This window comes from Bufo gargarizans, chromosome 4, assembly GCF_014858855.1.
Source record: "Bufo gargarizans isolate SCDJY-AF-19 chromosome 4, ASM1485885v1, whole genome shotgun sequence".
Lineage (NCBI taxonomy): Eukaryota > Metazoa > Chordata > Amphibia > Anura > Bufonidae > Bufo > Bufo gargarizans.
Genome location: NC_058083.1, coordinates 64287479 through 64306628, shown reverse-complemented (window position 1 = coordinate 64306628; position 19150 = coordinate 64287479). Strand labels below are relative to the sequence as shown.

The 19150-nt window shown below is 44.4% G+C and overlaps 1 protein-coding gene and 1 long non-coding RNA gene across 2 annotated transcripts in view; both read right to left on the bottom strand.

The window, feature by feature from the left end:
• Positions 1-18465, bottom strand: part of LOC122933840 (gastrula zinc finger protein XlCGF26.1-like) — a 327998-nt gene extending 309533 nt beyond the window's left edge. Inside the window, exons 1-3 of the mRNA XM_044288913.1 lie at positions 18413-18465; positions 18206-18329; positions 457-634 (exon numbers count right to left, since the gene is read on the bottom strand). Of these exons, the coding sequence (XP_044144848.1) occupies positions 459-634; positions 18206-18329; positions 18413-18436 (324 nt within the window). The 5' untranslated portion in view covers positions 18437-18465 and the 3' untranslated portion in view covers positions 457-458. Of the gene's footprint in view, positions 635-18205; positions 18330-18412 lie in introns of the transcript that reaches the window.
• On the bottom strand, positions 2-433 carry LOC122933951. The gene is made up of 3 exons (XR_006388615.1): positions 385-433; positions 196-287; positions 2-60 (listed from the first exon to the last, which is right to left on the bottom strand). It is a non-coding gene; the product is annotated as an uncharacterized LOC122933951 (long non-coding RNA).
• Positions 18466-19150: the final 685 nt, after the last annotated feature.

Genomic DNA, 19150 nt, shown 5'->3' with positions numbered 1-19150 from the left:
CATCCGCTCTTCTTCATCATCCACTTTAATATCAGTCAGATCTTCCCCCTGATTTGTCATCTGTAACAATTCAGGACAATACAGCAGACAGCTGGGAAATCTAACAGATCACATAAGAGACCCCCACAATCTATGACCCCTCTATGACTGCAGAACCCCCCTATATAGATGTGTATAGGGCTCAGCTCCATCTACCTGATGGTTCTCTCTGAGCTTCTCCTCTGGACAGTCCTGGGAATACAGAGGACGGGGACATCTCTTGGGGGGATTTCTTTCTATGATGCCATCTGTAAGAATCACATAGTGAAAGGATAGATTGATTACATATGATGATAAGATGATGGTAGTAGCATCCAGGTGACCCTCAATGCAGACAATTCTTACACGGATGATCGCCCCATAAATCCATCTCCTCTTCATCATCATCTTTAACCTCAACCTTAATATCAATCAGATTTTCATCCTAAACAAGAAAAATGTAAATTTATCTTTGGTCCAATCACTTTCTGGGCAGATTCTGGTGAGACATCAGCTCCATCTACCTGATGGTTCTCTGGGAGCTTCTCCTCTGGACAGTCCTGGGAATACAGAGGATGGGGACATCTCTCGGGGGGATTTCTCCTCCTAGATCTATCTGTGGAGACACAAGCACACAGTGACTGAATACATGGCCTCCTGTAGATCTCTCTATAGATCAGACTCTTCTCTCAGCTCCTTCACTTCTAGGTTTAGTTATTGGGGCCTAAATAACAATGTTCTGCTCCTCACCCACTTTCTAATCCAGTCACCCCACATAGAAATCCCACCACTAGGACCCTCCTAGATCATGAGAACAGGGGTCCTGTGTCCTCACATGGATGGAGCGGTGGCTGTACATGTCTGCTGCTCCCGTCACGGTCAGTGAAAATGCTGGAGACATCTATGAGAACGTCTGTTACATCCACAAGGAGGACACGGGAGCCTCGTTGTCATGATCAGTGGGGTCTCAGTGGTCACATATTTATCCCATCCTGTGAACAGGGATATCGGCGTCTTTAACCACTTCCAGACCGGGCCATTTGCCCCCTTCCTGACCAGGCCTAATATTGCAAATCTGACATGTGTCACTTTATGTGGTAATAACTTTGGAACACTTTTACTTATCCAAGCCATTCTGAGATTGTTTTCTCGTGACACATTGTACTTCATGTTAATAGTAAATTTGAGTGTATATATTTCACCTTTATTTATAAAAAAAATCCAAACGTTAAAGAAAATGTGAAAAAATTCACAATTTTTTTATTTGAATTTCTCTACTTTTAAGACAGATAGTGATGCCTCATAAGATATTTATTAATTAACATTCCCCATACGTCTTCTTTATGTTGGCATCATTTTAGTAATGTAATTTTTTTTTTTTTTAGAACGTTAGAAGGTTTAGAATTTTAGAAGCAATTTTTTAAGAAAATTTACAAAGTCAACTTTTTTAACCCCTTAAGGACCCTGGGATTTTCCATTTTTGCGTTTTCGTTTTTCACTCCCCGCTTTCCCATTGTCCTAACTTTTTTATTTTTCCATTTACATAGCCTTATGAGGGCTTATTTTTTGCATGACAAGTTGTACTTTCTAATGGCACCATTTAGGGTTGCATACCATGTAGAAGGGAGTGTTTTTTTTTTTTTTTTACACTGTACACTATGCAGTAAAATTGACCTGTTATCTTCATTCTCCAGATCAGTGCGGTTCCAACGATACCACACTTGTATAAAATTTAAACCTTTGAGGATTTTTTTTTTTTCATGACCATATTCTGACCCCTATAACTTTTTTGTAGCTATGTGTACGGGGCTGTGTGAGGGCTCATTTTTTGCGGGATGATTTGTTATTTTCAGTGAATTTTAAGTGTGTGCGACTTTTTAATCACTTTTTATAAAAAAAATGATGGGCTCTTCCTGAGGCTTGCTGTACTAAGTGGGCTTCTTATTAAGTCGAGTTAAAAGGAAAAGGAGTTTAAGACAAAGAGCAGGAAACTAAGGTTGAATATAATTTCCTTGTGTGTTGTTGGCTTAATTCTAGGTAGTCCTTCAACTACAGCAGACAGGGTCTAAGTCTAAATCATATTTACTGTTTAACTTTTTTACTGTTGTAATCCCCATTTAGTATGTGTTGCACATCTTGCATGATGTATGCAGTCCTGGAACAGCCATTCGGGGCAGTATATCTTTGTTCAAAATGTGAGACAATTACCCGTTTGGAATCGCAAATCGAGTTTCTAAACGGGCAAGTTTCAACACTGAGAGGCATTGACAATTTGCAAAAGAGTTTGCTTCTCACCGAGCAAGCACTTTTTGGGGTTGATGAGGGGGAGGGTGACAGAGAGGAGGCTGAGGAAAGTGAGGTAGCTAGCTGGGTAACAGTTAGAAAGCGGGGTAGAGGGAAGAGTGCCGGGAGGCTAGCCCTGATCTGACACACCCCAACAAGTTTGCACGTTTGGCAGATGAGGGGGATGTCAGTCCAGGGACAGCACTGCTGCAGCCGGACACTTCCTCTGCAAGTCAGGGGAATGTCAGCTCCGGTAAGCAGGGGACCAGGAGAGCAGGACAGGCCAGACAGGTGCTGGTAGTGGGAGACTCCATTATTAGGGGAACAGATAGGGCAATCTGTCACAAATACTGTGATCGCCGAACAGTGTGCTGTCTTCCTGGCACTAGAGTTTGACACATTGCGGATGGGGTTGACAGATTACTGGGAGGGGCTGGAGAAGATCCAGCGGTCATGGTCTATATAGGAACCAATGACAAAGTTAGAGGTAGGTGGAGAGTCCTTAAAAATTATTTCAGGGATTTTAGTCAAAAGCTTAGGGCAAGGACCTCAAAGGTAGTATTTTCCGAAATATTGCCTGTACCACGAGCCACACAAGAAAGGTAGCTGGAGATTAGGATGATTAAAAAGTGTCTCAAGAACTGGTGAAGGAAGGAGGGGTTTGGGTTCCTGGAGAACTGGGCCGACTTCTCTATCGGCTACAGGCTCTATCGTAGGGACGGGCTGCACCTCAATGGGGAAGGGGCAGCTGTGCTGGGGAGAAAGATGGCTAGAAGGTTGGAGGGGTGTTTAAACTAGGGACTGGGGGGGAGGGAAATTACATTATAGGAGGGGAAGATAGGGCAGATAGAGACCGGGACCAAGGTAGTGGGACTGGGGGAGGAATGGAAGGAGGGACTAGAACAGTTCAGAAGGAAAGGTGTAGGGTAAAAAATATACATAAACCTCTCAAATGTATGTATACTAATGCCAGAAGCCTGACTAATAAACCGGGGAACTGGAATTAGTGATGTGTGAGGAGAACTATGACATAGTGGGAATAACTGAGACATGGCTGGATGATAGCTATGACACTGGGAATAACTGAGACACGGCTGGATGATAGCTATGACAGTGGGAATAACTGAGACACGGCTGGATGATAGCTATGACTGGGCAGTTAATGTACAAGGATCATCAAAACCGGAGAGGGGGAGGGGTCTGCCTTTATGTAAAGTCCTGTCTAAAGCCCACACTCCGGGAATATATAAGTGAGGGACATGAACATGTGGAGTCACTGTAGGTAGACATACATGGCGCTAAAAACAATAATAAATTACTAATTGGAGTTTACTATAAACCACCTAATATACCAGAGTCCACAGAAAATCTACTACTAAACGAGATAGACGAGGCGGCAAATCATAATGAGGTGGTTTTTATGGGGGACTTCAACTACCCAGATATAGACTGGGAAACTGAAACTTGTATATCTCATAAAGGAAACAGGTTCTTGGCAATAACCAAAGACAATTACCTCTCCCAACTGGTTCAGGACCCGACTAGAGGGACAGCCATACTGGACTTAGTATTAACCAATAGGCCTGACAGAACAACAGACGTGCAGGTTGGGGGACACCTGGGAAATAGAGCGTTTCTACAGGGAGGAACAAAAATCCCAAACTTCAAAAAAGCTAAATTTAGCCAACTAAGAGAGGCTATAGGCCGAACTAACTGGGACAAAGTCCTCAAAAATAAAAATACAGCCACAAAATGGGATATCTTTAAAAGCATCCTAAAATCTCATTGTGAGAGGCACATACCGTATGGGAATAAAAGGTTAAGGAACAAAAAGAAACCAATGTGGATAAATAGAACTGTAAAGAAAGCAATACATGACAAAAAGAAAGCATATAAATCACTAAAACAGGAAGGTAGCACGGAAGCACTGAAAAACTATAAGGAAAAAAATAGAACATGTAAAAAACAAATAAAAGCGGCCAAACTAGAGACCGAGAGATTAATTGCCAAAGAGAGTAAAACTAACCCCAAAATGTTCTTCAATTTTATAAATGTTAAAAAGTATAAATCTGAAGGTGTCGGCCCTTTAAAGAGTAATGAGGGGGGAGTCGCAGAGAGCGACGAGGAGAAAGCAAAGCTGTTAAATATTTTTTTCTCCAATGTATTCACTGAGGTAAATAAACTGTCAGATGACATGCTGAAGGTAAAAATAAATTCCCCATTAAAAGTGTCCTGTCTGACCCAGGAAGAAGTACAACAGCGACTTAGGGCTCTTTCACACTTGCGTTCTTTTCGTCCGGCATAGAGTTCCGTCGTCGGGGCTCTATGCCGGAAGAATCCTGATCAGTTTTGTCCTAATCCATTCTGAATGGAGAGAAATCCGTTCAGGATGCATCAGGATGTCTTCAGTTCAGGACAGGAAAGTTTTTTGGCCGGAGAAAATACTGCAGCATGCTGCGCTTTTTGCTATGGCCAAAAATCCTGAACACTTGCCGCAAGGCCGGATCCGGAATTAATGTCCATTGAAAGGCATTAATCCAGATCTGGCCTTAAGCTAAACGTCGTTTCGGCGCATTGCCGGATCCGACGTTTAGCTTTTTCTGAATGGTTACCATGGCTGCCAGGACGCTGAAGTCCTGGCAGCCATGGTAAAGTGTAGTGGGGAGCAGGGAAGCAGTAAACTTACTGTCCGTGCGGCTCCTGGGGCGCTCCAGAGTTATGTCAGGGCGCCCCACGCGCATGGATGACGTGATCGCATGGCACGCCATCCATGCGCATGGGGCGCTCTGATGTCATTCTGGAGCGCCCCAGGAGCCGCACGGACGGTAAGTATACTGCTTCCCCGCTCCCCACTACTACTATGGCAACCAGGACTTTAATAGCGTCCTGGCTGCCATAGTAACACCGAACGCATTTTGAAGACGGATCCGTCTTCAAATGCTTTCAGTTCACTTGCGTTTTTTCCGGATCCGGCGTGTAATTCCGGCAAGTGGAGTACACGACGGATCCGGACAACGCAAGTGTGAAAGAGCCCTTAAAAAGATTAAAATAGACAAATCACCAGGACCAGATGGCATACACCCCTTATCCTAATGGAATTAAGTAATATCATAGCCAGACCCTTATTTCTGATATTTGCAGACTCTATACTGACAGGGAATGTCCCACAGGATTGGCGCATGGCAAATGTGGTGCCAATATTCAAAAAGGGTCCAAAAACAGAGCCTGGAAACTTTAGGCCGGGAATTTAACATCTGTTGTGGGTAAACTGTTTGAAGGTTTTCTGAGAGATGCTATGTTAGAGCATCTTAACGGAAATAAGCAAATAACGTTATATCAGCATGGCTTCGTGAGGGATCGGTGTATGCCAAACAAATTTAATCAGTTTCTATGAGGAGGTAAGTTCTAGACTTGACAGCGGCGAATCAATGGATGTCGTATATCTGTACTTCTCCAAAGCATTTGAGACTGTACCACATAAAAGGTTAGTATATAAAATGAGAATGCTCGGACTGGGAGAAAACGTCTGTATGTGGGTAAGTAACAGGCTCAATGATAGAAAACAGAGGGTGGTTATTAACGGTACACACTCAGATTGGGTCACTGTCACTAGCGGAGTACCTCAGGGTATTGGGCCCTATTCTCTTCAATATATTTATTAATGATCTTGTAGAAGGCTTGCATAGTAAAGTGTCAATTTTCGCAGATGACACTAAACTGTGTAAAGTAATTAACACTGAAGAGGACAGTATACTATATATATATATATATATATATATATACACACACACACACACACACTACAGAGGACAGTATACTACTACAGAGGGATCTGGATAGATTGGAGGCTTAGGCAGATAAGTGGCAGATGAGACACTACAGAGGACAGTATACTGTATATATACTACAGAGGACAGTATACTACTACAGATGGATCTGGATAGATTGGAGGCTTGGGCAGATAAGTGGCAGATGAGGTTTAACACTGACAAATGTAAAGTTATGCACATGGGAAGGAATAATGCAAGTCACCCGTACATACTAAATAGTAAAACACTTGGTAACACTGACATGGAAAAGGATCTAGGAATTTTAATAAACAGCAAACTAAGCTGCAAAAAACAGTGTCAGGCAGCTGCTGCCAAGACCAATAAGATAATGGGTTGCATCAAAAGGGGCATAGGTGCCCGTTATAAGAACATAGTCCTACCACTTTACAAATCGCTAGTCAGACCACACATGGAGAACTGTGTACAGTTCTGGGCTCCTGTAAACAAGGCAGACATAGCAGAGCTGGAGAGGGTCCAAAAGAGGGCAACTAAAGTAATAACTGGAATGGGGCAACTACAGTACCCTGAAAGATTATCAAAATTAGGGCTATTCACTTTAGAAAAAAGACGATTGAGGGTAGATTTAATTAATATGTATAATTATATCAGGGGTCAGTACAGAGATCACTCCCATCATCTATTTATCCCCAGGACTGTGACGAGGGGACATCCTCTGCGTCTGGAGGAAAGAAGGTTTGTACACAAACATAGAAGAGGATTCTTTACGGTAAGAGCAGTGAGACTATGGAGCTCTCTGCCTGGGGAGGTGGTGATGGTGAGTACAATAAAGGAATTCAGGAGGGGCCTGGATGTATTTCTAGAGTGTAATAATATTACAGGCTATAGCTACTAGAGAGGGGTCGCTGATCCAGGGAGTTATTCTGATGCCTGATTGGAGTCGGGAAGGAATTTTTTATTCCCCTAAAGTGGGGAAAATTGGCTTTTACCCCACAGTTTTTTTTTTTTGCCTTCCTCTGGATCAACTTGCAGGATGACAGGCCGAGCTGGATGGACAGATGGCTTTTTTCGGCCTTATGTACTATGTTAGCTGAAGTGACAAAAAATGAAAAATTGGCTGTTTTAATTTTTTTCCCCCGCTTCTCCATTTGCCATGTCATTAATATTGTTATATTTTAATAGTATGGACATTTTCGCACGCGGCGATGCCCATGATGTTTTTTTTATTTTTATTGGTTAAGTATTTTTATTTTAAGGAAATGGGGGTGGTTTGAACTGTGGTGAAACCAACCTCGCCACTGGGTTTTGGAGGGGCCTGGCTACTAGCCTCTTGCCCCTGGATTACGGGCCCTCTCATCAGCCAGGCCTCCTTTGTTCACAAAGGACTTGGACTAACTTGAACCCCTGGTCTAATTCGTGCCATTTTGGGATGTTAAATGTCTATGTGTATTGAAAAGGGTGGGACATTGTATACGTTGAGTAGGGAGGTCTGTTCCATTGTCTCTCTGTGTGTATTGGCGATGTCCTTTGTCCTGAGAGATAATTGAATTACTTCTCAGTTGTCTCCAGGACAGAGGATATTGTGTATTCTCCTGCCTGTGATGATTGCATCAACCCAGTGTTAGGTAATTCTATCACAGGCAGAGGGGAGGATTTTGTGTGGGAGTGTCTGAGTGTATTGTACGTGGTTATTGGCTGTTTTTACAAAACCCTGTGGGTGTTAACCTTGTTGGAAGATGTGTATAAAATGCTTATGTGTTAAAATAAAGAGGCTGCTTTATACCTTCATGAAGTTTTGGCTCATGTTTGGGGAATGCGATAACTACACTCTCGGGGATTGCTATATCACAATACTCCCCTGAGTATAAGCTCTTGTAAGAGCTTGTTCATGGCTCCTGCTCTCTGGGTGTAGGAGAGGTTCACCTACTTGAAGCGGAAGCCCGGTCTTGGGTCCAGCATGGGTGGAGGAGGGTGAGACCCCAACCAAGCTGCGGCGGTTTTTTTTTTTGGTCACTTTTTTAAAGTCAGCTTGGGGGACAATAACTGGCAATCATTAAACTGCCCATAGTATTCAGTGATAGCTAAATAGCCATCATTGAAGACTTCATTTGCACTATATCAATACAAAGGCTGCCACCTAGTGGCCTGTATTGGTATAGTCATCTAATTGAAGCCTGCTTGAGGCTTTGGTAAATTAGCACAAGGTAACAGGTTCCCCGATCTCAGCCGGGGAAAGCTGTTACCGGACTGGAAGCGCGCGACTTCCCGTTCCGGTCTGCTCAGATGCCATGGTCACATTTGACCACGGCATCTGAAGGGTAAGATGCAGAATAGCAGAAACCCTGTGGCTAAGGCGCCCACTGCACGAGTGAGCGAGCGGGCGGGCGCCATGTTTAGGGATCGGACGTACAGCTGCGCAATGGGTCCTCAAAGGGTTAAGGACCAGTTCAGTTCTGAAGTCACTTTGTGGGGATTACATAATAGAACCAACCCATAAATGACCCCATTTTAGAAACGACACCCCTTGAACTATTCAAAACTGTTTTTTGAAATGTTGTTAACCCTTTAGGTATTCCACAGGAATTAAAGCAAAATAGAGGTGAAATTTCAAAATTTCTATTTTTTTTTTGCAGATTTTGCATTTTTATCTATTTTTCCTGGGACACATCAAGGGTTAACAACAAAACAAACATTATATTTATTACCTTGATTCTGCAGTTTGCAGAAACCCCCCATATGTGGTCGTATACCGCTGCTTGGGCACACGGCAGGGCACAGAAAGCAAGGAGCGCCATATGGTTTTTGGAGGGCAGATTTCGCTGGAATGGTCTTTCGGCACCATGTTGCATTTGAAGAGGCCCTGAGGTATCCCCACAGTGAAAACCCCCAAAAAGTGACCACATTTTGTAAACTACATCACTCAAGGAATTTTTAAGGGGTGTAGCGAGCACTTCACTCAATAGCTGTTTCATAGAATTTTTAATACTTGGGTGTGAAAATGAAAAATAAAATTTTTGTTTTTACAAGAAATTTTTTTTTAGGCCCAAACTTTCTTTTTCACAAAAGATAACAGGAGAATATCCCCCCAATTTGCTACCAATTTTCTCCTGAATACAGTAACACCCCAATTGTGGTGGTAAACTGTTATTTGCAGATACGCCAGGGCTCAGAAGGGAAGGAGCGGCATCTGGATTTTCTAACATGGAATTTTCTGTCATGGTTTTTAAGAGCAATAACTTTTTTTTATTTTTTGTTGAATGAGCTGTAGATTTTTGTTTGCCACCATTTGGCTTTCTGGTTGCTTTTTATCTCATTTTTGGGAGGTGAAGTCATTTTTCAAATTTTTTATTACACCGTTCATTTGAAGGGGAAGATCGTGTGATGTTTTTATAGATCCGGTCATTACGGATTCAACGATATCAAATACGTCTAGTTTGTATCTTTTTTATTTTTACGTTTTACACAATAAAAACTTTTTTTTTTTTTTATCATGTTTTTGTGTTCCCATTTTCTTAGAGCCATATTTTTAAATTTTTCTGGCTATAATCTTGTGTGAGGGCTTGTTTTTTGCAGGATGAGAGGATGTTTTTATTGCTACCATTTTGGAGTACATACAAGCTTTGATTGATTGATATTATTTTTTGGTGATTTGAGGTGACAAAAAATACTGTTTTGGCATACTTTGCATTAGTTTATTTTATTACACCGTTCACTTGATGGGGTAGATCACGATATTTTTGTAGAGCCAATTGTTACGGATGCGGCGATACCAATTATGTCTTTTTTATTGATTTCTAACATTTTACACACTAAGGCCGAATGCACACGACTGTGGAAAACGGACATGAGCGGTCCGTGGTATCCTGGCCTGGCATTCTGCTGAGAGCAGGAGCGCATGGCGTCATTGGTTGCCATGCAGTGTATTACTGTGCTGCAGCGGTGCCTCGAAGCGCACGGTGTCATAGCAACCAATGACGCCGTGTGCTTCTGCTCTCAGCAGGATGCCACATGTTTTTGTGTTGCAAATTTCATAGAGCCATATTTGCTTTATTTTTCTGGCTATGGTGAGAGGAGGCTCATTTTTTGCGGGATGAGGTGACGTTTTTATTGCTACCATTTTGGGGGACATACAACTTTTTGATTGATTAACATTATGTTTTTTGGGAGATGAGCTCACTAAAAAAAAATTTTTGGGGAGCAATGTTTATTTTTTTTATTTGTTTACAGCATTCACCTGATAGGGTAGATCTGGATAATGGGGAGTACTTTTGTTAGCGAAAAGTGGCTTTTATGTTCCGAGGTGGCTCATATTATTATTCTTATTGTTGGTGGTTTTCATAATATTTTTATTAGAAGTAGTTCTATTTTTATCTGATTAGGTATTATATATTAGTTTAGTAGTGGCTATATTCCAGGGTTTCGTTTAAATCAAATGAGGAAAGGGTATTGAACCTATAGATCCAGTACACTTCTCCTCTGCACAGTTGTGTGTGTGATAAGAGACCATAGCAATAGGGGTCAATTTGAGCCCCAAAGGCTGAGTTCACACGGGCGAGATTTCAGCGCGGGTGCAATGCGAGGGGTGAATGCATTGCACCCGCACTGAATCCGGACCCATTCACTTCTATGGGGCTGTGAACATGAGCGGTGATTTTCACGCATCACTTATGCGTTGCGTGAAAATCGCAGCATGCTCTATATAGTGCGTTTATCACGCAACGCAGGCCCCATAGAAGTGAATGGGGCTGAGTGAAAATCACAAGCATCCGCAAGCAAGTGCAGATGCGGTGCGATTTTAACGCATGGTTGCTAAGATGACAGTCTATTCACTGTATAATTTTCCCTTATAACATGGTTAGAAGGGAAAATAATAGCATTCTTTAATACAGAATGCATAGTAGAAGGTCAATTGAGGGTTAAAAAATAAAATAAAATTAACTCACCTTCTCCTCTTGATCGCGTAGTTGCCAATCTCTTCTTACTTCTTTAATCGTGAGCTGCCGGCTAAAGGACCTGTGGTGATGTTACATCACATGGTACAATCACATGGTCCATCACCGTGGTGATGGACCATGTGATTGGACCATGTGATGATCTCAGTTACGTCATCACAGGTCCTTTGACAGGTCCTGAAGAAAGAACAGGAGACCGGCAGCTACGCGATCAATTGGAGGAGGAGAGTTAATTTTTTATTTATTTTTTTTAACCCTGAATTGACCTTCTACTAAGCATTCTGTATTAAAGAATGCTATTATTTTCCCTTATAACTATGTTATAAGGGAAAATAATTACATCTACACACCACCGAACCCAAACCCAAACTTCTGTGAAGAAGTTCGAGTCTGGGTACCACATTCAGGTTTTTATCACGCGCGTGCAAAACGCATTGCACCCGCGCGATAAAAACTGAACAATGGAACGCAATCTCAGTCAAAACTGACTGCAATTGGGTAACTACTCGCGCGGGTTTGCCGCAGTACACCCGGGATGCATCCTGAACAAATTCTTCCCGCCCGTGTGAACTCAAAAAGTCGAGTTGAGCGGACACCTGGATGTTCGGGTTCGACAGGTTCGGCCGAACCTTACAAAAAAGTTTGAGTTCGGGAACTGAACTTGACCCGAACTTGATCCCGAACCCGAACCCCATTGAAGTCAATAGGGACCCGAACTTTTGAGCACTAAAATGGCTGTAAAAATGTAATGTAAAGGGCTAGAGGGCTGCAAATGTCGTCAAAATGTGGTTAAGAGCAAGGCAAGTGGATAGGTAAATGACTTTAAAGAGGACCTTTCACTAGAATAAAAAATGTAAACTAAGCATACAGACATGGAGAGCGGCGCCCAGGGATCTCACTGCACTTACTATTATCCCTGGGCACCGCTCTGTTCTCCCGTTATAGGCTCCGGTATCTTCATATGTTTGCCTCAACTGGGTGGAGCCTGCCTGGCGTCTCCTTCTCCCAGACTCGCTAATACCCCAAACCCCTGACGAAGCCGCATCGCGGCTAAACATGTCGGGTGGGGACTAGTGTTAGGCGCTCTCTTTTAGAACAGACGGTAGTAATTGTGTAAACCTTGCCCAGTATTAGGGTTCATACCAGTATGTGTTGAATTGGTGTGGTGTGTTGTGGTATCAGTAAAGAGGGACACACAATCAATAGAACACGAATTGGTAGTCGGGACTTGGGCCCAGGTCCCAAGACACCTAGAAATAGGCCTATATCCCAAAAGTGTGGCAAACTGTATACCAACCACCCACCTGCATAATTACATCTCTCTCACTCAAATTGAGAGAAAAAGTAAACTCTACACTAATTTGTACTATCGCCTGATAGTTTTAAATGTGTGGTATATTGGGGCATCTATAATTCCCCTTTTAATTGAACCTAATAAAGAATATGTCTTAATTTTCAAATTCTTTTGGTCTCACTGACCAGTGGTGTATTTGAGGTTTAACTCCCGAGAGTCTTTACTAGGGCCTAATTTCTGTATTCTTCTCCCAGGCTGTTGCGCTGGCTAATCGCAGCGCTCAGCTCATAGCCTGAGAGAAAAAAACTAAACTCTAAGGCTATGAGCTGAGCTCTGCGATTGTGCCCCTGCTGTCAGGTGGGAAGGCCACCAGCAGCGCTTCTACCAGCGTGCGCTTATACTCGCGCATCTTACGATCAAGCTCCAGTGAGGGAATTAAGGACGGTACGTTGTCCTTGTAACGGGGATACAGCAGCGTGGCCACCCAGTAATCAGCACAAGTTAGAATGTGGGCAACTCAGCGGTCGTTGCGCAGACACTGCAGCATGTAATCGCTCATGTGTGCCAGGCTGCATAGAGGCAACGAAAAGCTGTCCTCTGTGGGAGGTGTATCGTCTGTGTCCTCTGTATCCCCCCAGCCACGCACCAGTGATGGCCATGAGCTGGTCTGGGTGTCACCCTGCTGTGAACATGGTTCCTCCATCTCCTCCTCCTCATCCTCCACCTCGTCATTCTCCAGAACTGTACCCTGGCTGGACAATTGTGTACCTTGGGTTTGTGGGTGCAGGAACCCACCCTCGGAGCCACTTGGGAAGGACTAGCTAGAAACCATACGAAATGATCCCTCTTCCTCCTCCTCCTGTACCACATCCTCTTCCATCATCGCCAGGAGCGTTTTTCAAGGAGGCATAGAATTGGGATAGTAACGCTGAGAACGGCGTTTTCAGCACTGGCCATGTTGGTAGAGTACTCGAAACAGCGCAACAAGGAACACAGGTCTCGCATGGAGGCCCAGTTATTAGAGGTGAAGTAGTGCTGTTCCGCCGAGTGACTCACCCGTGTGCGTGTTGCAGCTGAAACTCCACTATGGCCTGCTGCTGCTCGCACAGTCTGGCCAGAATGTGCAAGGTGGAGTTTCACCTTGTGGGCACGTCGCATATGAGACGGTGAGCGGGAAGGCCGAAGTTACGCTGCAGCGCTGACAGGCGAGCAGCGGCAGGATGTGAACGCCGAAAGCGCGCACAGACGGCCCGCACTTTATGCAGCAGCTCTGATATATCGTGGTAATTTTTAAGGAATCTCTGCATCACCAAATTCAGCACATGCGCCAGGCAAGGGATGTGCGTCAAACCGGCTAGTCCCAGAGCTGCTACGAGATTTCGCCCATTATCGTACACCACCAGGCCGGGCTTGAGGCTGACTGGCACCAACCACTCATCGGTCTGTATTGTCATCAGCACATTGTCTGAAGAACTGCCACGCCAGGGAACTCCTTGGAGCTGTCTTTGGTGTGCTGCAGTGGGCAGTAGCAGGCGTACTGTCTAGGGGACGGCCGCTCCGCTTTTGCACCCTGCTCCCTCTTCTGCTGTGCTGGTGGCTCTGTGCGACCACCGCCTCTTCCTCCGAACTACATAGGTCACTCGCATGACCTTGATTCCATGTGGGGTTGAGGACCTCATCGTCCTCCACATCATCTTCCACCGAGTCTTTACCCCTGACTTCCTTGTCGGTCTGCACACTTTTGAAAGCCCCAGCAGTTGGCACCTGTGTTTCAAGAGGTTTGCGCAAAATAAATTTTTTTAATTTTTAACTCTATATTGTCTAAACCACTCTCACAGGCACCCACACCGGATCCTAGGTGTGCAGAGTACATATTTATCTAATTAGGCACCTGTGTTTTGTCATCATCCGAGCTGTGCCGCGATGGTCCTCCCATGTACTCATCTTGAAAGATAAGTGGTTGGGCATCGGTGCACTCAATGTCTTCCACTTCTGGGGCAGGGCTAGGTGGATCGCCCTGGGAAACCCTGCTAACAGAGCCATCAAAAAGCAGAAGAGACTGCTGCATGACTTAGATGCCAACTGTGGTCTTTCAGCAGGAGACTATGTGGAAGACAATGTGAATGAACTGGATCCACTGTCAGCAACCCAATCTACTATCGCCTGTACTTGTTCAGACCTCACCATTCGTAGAGCCGCATTAACCCCAACCTAATACCGCTGCAGGTTCTGACGCCTACTCGCACCTGAGGAAGGGTTTTCACTTGTGCATGTAGCTGGCACAGATCGACCACGTCCTCTCCCTGCAACAGGAGCTCCACTAGCAGCACCACAACCTGGGCCACGTCCCTTATTTGACGCTCTTCTTATATTTCTCGAATTTAGGATCTTGCCCTAAATGATTAATAGAATAATAAAATGACAGTATGTAAAGGGTGTATCTCACACGGCCTGACACACAGTAGGCCTGAATTAAATATTTGTGCACCAAATGGCGGTATTTTAAATATCTGAATCTAACCCAAATGTATTAAGGGTGTATCTCACAATGACATATGCAGCAAAGGCTGCCAAATAAACTTTTTTTGCCCGAGTGTTTGTTTAATAACTGAATTTGACAGCAGTATATAAGCCTGTAATCTCACACGTGCTGATGCAGCAAGGCCTGAAAATAGTGTTTTTTGTCAAAAGAGTGTGTTTTTCAAACCCCAGAAAATGATGGCTGTATTTCTACCTTAAATTGCACACTGACTAATCCAGATGTTGTAGATTGCCCAAAAAATTTGGATTTTCAATGTCCCAAAAGCTCAGATGCAGTGCTGGTTCACTGAGCTTGCATAAAATAGCCGCCGCCACCCACCTAAATGACTTATTAAAGTTATTTCTATTCGGTCACTGGGCTCAGGGTAGGATAAAAAAAATTGTGCCCTGCACCCACAAAACACAATGTATGTAGATCGCCGAGTTAGATTTAGATTTTGAGCAAAGACTCTCTCCTATTCTCTCCCTGAAATCACCAGCAGCATCCTCTCCCTACACTAGTAACAGCAGAGTGACGTGCGGCGCTACGTGACTCCAGCTTATATAGAGCCTGGGTCACATGCTGCACTCGCCAATCACAGACATGCCAGTAGTAGGCATGGCTGTGATGGCTTCTAAGGTCAGACAGTTAAACGCTTGTTGATTGGCTGCTCTGAAGCCTTTCAAAAAGTGCCAAGAAAGCGACGAACACCGAACCCGAACTTTTACTGAAATGTTCGGGTTCGGGGTCCAAAAATCCTAAAGTTCGGTACGAACCCGAACTTTACAGTTCAGGTTCGCTCAACCCTACTAATAAGTCTTTCCATTACTGTTTGGGTGGTGTGGCTTATATATTGTAGTCCGCAAGGGCACTCCAACATATAGACCACATTCCTGGAATTGCAGTTCATATGATGCTTGAGGGACATAGATTCCCCAGTGTTGGCGACAAACACTACATTGACATTATCCGAAATGCTATTGCAGCACATGCAGCGTTTAGATCTGCATTTAAAGGAACCTATGGCTGGACCTATAGTATTGTCGTTAGTAGAATCACGTTTTCGGGTGGTCAGTTTGGGACAGGAGGATGCCAATATATTTTTCAAAGTGTGAGTGTGACGAAACGTGATATTAGGTTCACTCGGGATGGTTTTACAGATAACTGGATCTCGGTGGAGAATGGACCTAATTTTTTGTACAAACACTTTTATAGAATTTTGTACAATCACTTTTTTACCAGGTAAAACTCCCTTCATAATTCTATAAAAGTGATTCTACAAAAACATTGGTCCATTCTCCACCGAGATCCAGTTATCGGTAAAACCATCCCGAGTAAACCTAATATCACGTTTTGTCAGTTGATTGGATCGTTTACAGACACTTTGCGTTCTCATCCTTTATCCAATCCATATATATGTATTACACTCTATCCCTATCCGTTCCTCTTTTTCCATTGAATATACCTCTGACCTCTAACCATCGGGTTTACTGGCACTAGACGCCCCCGTTAGGATCAAAAGCCGCATATGGCCCTTCATGCGTTCCACAGGTGGAATGCAAGTCCGCCACCTGACATCACATGACCGGAAGTGAATCTCCAGGCCCGTACATCTAGACCCCGAAACTACCTACAGAAGCGGGGGTGAAACTCCGAACATAGCTGGGCAGTCACCCGTGCGGACATACTAAGTAATTAGGTGTCCAAATGTATTTGCCCTAGGGGCAGTTTTAAATTAATGTGAATATAAGCAATAAAGATGCGTTCCACGGATGGAAGTTCTGGAACGCACTTCCGGTTCCGGGTCACAGGACCGGGAGGAAGCGCTCCACCACGTGGAGATTTCTCCTCCTCCTTTTTTATGCGACCATCTATAAAAAGCTGCTCTGTATTTGTCTATGTGTATATGCTCCTGAGGAAGGGGTTGTCTATGCCCCGAAACGCGTTGAGCTAATCTAATAAAAGTTACCTTGTGCAACGTCTGAAGTCCTGTCAGTCATCAATCAATCAACAGGACGACAAGGGGAACTTACATTCTACAGGCGATCTCGGCGAGGTTTTTTTTTCCTGGCGTCAAGTATCTTATGCCCCCTCCCTGGTGAAGTGAGTAAAACACGATTGCGTGTATATATATAATCTGTTACATAATACAGCGAACATACTCACTTTGATGATTATTGTTTTTATGTAAGAACACATTTTTATCTTTATTTCTTATTGGCTATACCCCGTTTGGTCTTCTTTATTTCTGGGGAGGCACTACAAGCCTCTATCAGTGGTATCAAATTCCCATTAATCCTCTTTCAATACTTGGCGCTCCACCAGCTTTTCTTCTCCTCTTTTTCCGTGCATTTTAATGCTGCACAGAGACAGGTCTCCATACAGCATTAAAGTTTTGCAACAAATGGACTTTGGATCTTGGATCTGAAGCTCGATTCGCTAACCTCTCCCTATGATTAATGCACCAGATCTTTAAACTTCAGTAAAGAATTGTTTGCTGTTAACTCATTATTTCTATCCTACAGTTGCACTGAAGGGACCCTGCCTCGCACCTTAAAACATCAACATCAAGGGCACCTCGACCGCCATCAGGCAAGAGGACTCCAGAATCAGAGTGTGTCCTGAAGGGAAGATCCTGTGTGCCCTTCCCATCACTACACACTGGCCCAGAGAGCTTCAGAAAACCGTGAGTACGACTACTGCACCATCCAGCCACCCACCCTACGGCCCGGCCTCTGATAACACTTCAGGCCGTACATCTACTGCTAGAAGACACATGTCCGCTCTGCCAGGACCACAAATTGGAGGAGGAGAGAGAAGAGCCCGGTGATCCCACCTTTTTCTCCGGTCACATATAGCACCTTGTGTCTTCTCTGCTTGTGGAGTGACTAGAGGATCCCAGACATGAAGGGAGGAGAACTACTGGAATAAGGATGTGTTCACACCACGTCTGAGCCTTCCATAAGAGGTAGATATCAGGAGGGTTTCCTAACGTAGATCTCTGATAGAAGGAGGTGACAGTCCTATCATTCTATATAGTCACACAGGGGCAGACGTCACCCATAAGCCCCATGTATACGGCACGGTGCAGGTTCTCCTGCAGGATCCTCTGTATAGAATAGTGTCATCTACTGTACCGGCCGATGGAGGCCAAGAGGACACTATATCTGTCAGGAGGATGGAGCCTATGGAGAAGTGTGATGTATATGGGAAATGTAGGCTCTAACGTGATGTGACTGGAGAATAACATGTGGAGCTCCTACATTACATGTCATTACACGCGTGTACACAATGCACATGACCGGACTGAGGCTCTAACACGGCCTCTTCTCACCTCGTCTCTTCTTACCTGGTGATGTCAGAGGCCGGGGAGCCTCCATCATGGCCTCCTTGTATAGATCCTGGTGTCCTTCCACGTACTCCCACTCCTCCATGGAGAAATAGACCGCCACATCCTGACACCTTACAGGAACCTAACAACACAATGACACCGTCATCACCCAGACCCCTCCAGTGCTGTTACTGGAGAATTTCCCAGCATTCCCAGCAGTGTCACCTCTCTAGTCAGCAGCTCCCTCATCTTGTGGGTGAGTTCTAGGATCTTCTGCTCATGTATCAGGGGGGGAGGCTCTGTGATGGGGGTCCTGCTCCACCCTCCTGACTCATGGATGATGGGAGTCCCCCCCGATGTCTTCTTCACTAAGGTGTAATCCTGTGGATGGAGAGAGACACTTAGGGAAAGAAATTCCTTCCTGACTCCAGATCTACACTCAGAATCCCTCCCTGGATCATGGCCCCATCTCCAGTAATCTAGTCACTAGAAGCTGGAATATTATTACCCTCCAGACCTCCAGGTTCCTTCTGGACTCTTCTAGAGAATCCCCCATGACCCCTTCCTCTGGCAGAGAGCTCCATAGTCTCACTGCTCTTACAGTAAAGAATCCTCTTCTAAGTTGGTGGAGAAACCTTCTTTCCTCTAGACGTAGTGGAGGCCTCCTTGTTATAGTCCAGTATCATCTAGATGTCAGACTAGTGGTAGAAATCCTCCCTTCAGGCCACACTCCGGCCATCTCCTCCTCTGCTTCCTCTCCTCCTGGGTACAACGTGCCTACTTACCTTCTCATGCCTCCTACAACATTAGACTATTGGTCTCCATGATACATCACTGACCATACTGATGGCTGATCTTCAGGTTCTCCATCACTTGGAAGGTCTGGAGGCCGTTCTCCAGGACCCTGGACTATTCCTATCACTTCCTATGATGGATTCTCCTTCCCGATGTCTGTCTTGTTGC